This window comes from Genypterus blacodes, unplaced genomic scaffold (genome assembly GCF_046128005.1).
Source record: "Genypterus blacodes isolate CSIRO-AG114 ecotype Tasmania unplaced genomic scaffold, CSIRO-AGI_Gbla_v1 ptg000064l_1, whole genome shotgun sequence".
NCBI lineage: Eukaryota > Metazoa > Chordata > Actinopteri > Ophidiiformes > Ophidiidae > Genypterus > Genypterus blacodes.
In genome coordinates, this window is record NW_027466876.1 from 606,838 (window position 1) to 608,675 (window position 1,838).

The 1,838-nt window shown below is 48.6% G+C and overlaps 1 protein-coding gene across 1 annotated transcript; it reads left to right on the top strand.

Moving 5' to 3' along the window:
- Positions 1-1,158, top strand: LOC143004169 (5-hydroxytryptamine receptor 1B-like). The gene has a single exon (XM_076155074.1). It carries the CDS (start codon positions 7-9, stop codon positions 1,156-1,158), a length of 1,152 nt encoding a protein of 383 aa, XP_076011189.1. The 5' UTR covers positions 1-6.
- The last annotated feature ends 680 nt before the right edge of the window (positions 1,159-1,838 follow it).

Genomic DNA, 1,838 nt, shown 5'->3' on the forward strand with positions numbered 1-1,838 from the left:
GGAGGAATGGAGAATGCCAATCAGCTCAAACCGACCACTGTCATCTACGGAGAGCTGTTGAACATCTCCTCCAACGACACTCATGCCAATTTCACCCCGAAAGGAGAGGCCAAGGACACTTACTTGGCTTTCCAGGCTGGTCTGGCCGTGACCTTGACCCTCTTAACTTTTGCGACAACGCTTTCCAACGCATTCGTCATCGCCACAATCTACCAGTCCCGAAAATTACACACCCCGGCGAACTTTCTGATCGCCTCCCTGGCAGTGACAGACCTCCTGGTGTCCATCTTGGTGATGCCCATAAGCGCACTGTACACGGTGAGTCAAACGTGGACACTGGGACAGGTCGTTTGCGATATCTGGCTCTCCTCGGATATTACGTGCTGCACCGCATCCATCCTCCATCTGTGCGTAATTGCGCTGGACCGGTACTGGGCTATCACGGACGCGGTGGAGTACTCCAAGAAGCGCACCCCGGGGCGCGCAGCCGGCATGATCGCCACCGCCTGGGTGATCGCGATCTCCATCTCCCTACCGCCTTTCTTTTGGCGTCAGGTGAAAGCTGAGGAGGTGACGAGCTGCAACGTGAACACAGATCACATTTTCTACACCATCTACTCCACTTTCGGCGCGTTCTACATCCCCACGCTGCTCCTCATCGCCCTGTACGGACGGATTTACGTGGAAGCCCGGAAGCGCATCCTGAAGCAGTCGCACAACAAAACGGGGAAAAGACTCACCTCGGCGCACCTGATCACCAATTCTCCCGGTTCGGTAGCGTCCACCACTTCGCTAAACTACGGGACGAACGACACCTCCTCCTGTGACACTACCTCGTCCGCGAACGTGAACCAAGTCAAAGTCACTGTGTCCGACGCGCTGCTGGAAAAGAAGCGGATCTCTGCCGCCAGGGAGAGGAAAGCCACGAAAACTTTAGGAATAATCCTCGGAGCCTACATCATATGCTGGCTGCCCTTTTTCATTTACACTTTACTAGTGCCTGTCTGCGAATCCTGTTTCCACCCGGAGCTATTTGACATTTTCACCTGGTTAGGTTACCTCAACTCATTAATCAACCCTATCATCTATACCATGTCCAACGAGGACTTCAAGCAAGCCTTCCACAAACTAATACGGTTCAGATGTTGCAGGGCATGAACTATGACTATCAGCCATAAATGCCATTTATCACGCTATCCAGCAGCTTCTGCACAGTAATAGTTATAAGATGCCACAGACGAATCAATCCATCACCTCACAGCTTCAAGGTGCAGCAGTGCCGCCCCAAGGCACAAGTAAACTCAGCAGCTGCCAAAGGCCCCCCCCCCCCCAGTCACAAGGGGGGCCATAAAGAATACATAGTCTATGTGAGCTGTCCCAGTGTTCCTTTGTGCATTTTTGCTCATGATTTAATATACACTCCCTTATTTGTTATGATGCCCAATAGCACCCTGAAAAAAACCCAGCACCCATGTTTTCCCCTGGATTTTCATGTCAGATTTTGGATTTCACAAATTCCAGTGACAATTTTCAATTTCTAGGATCATCTCACCTCAAATCTTTAATCAAGGGGTCTGAACCAATTTTATGGCAGAGCTGAACCAAATTATGGAAATTGGTCCTGATTGCACAAGATTCAGGAGTATATGTTAGTTATGACATCAAAGTTTTGGGGTATGCTGTGCCAAAATTTGGGAATTTTAACGAATTCAGGAGTGTATGTTTAAAAAGCTTTTTATAAATGATAAGTGATTTATTAATCATCATAAATTGTAATTTAATGTTGCTGTTCATATTTGCACATTTGGAGGGCAGAGTTATCAGATCCTGATGAGGTC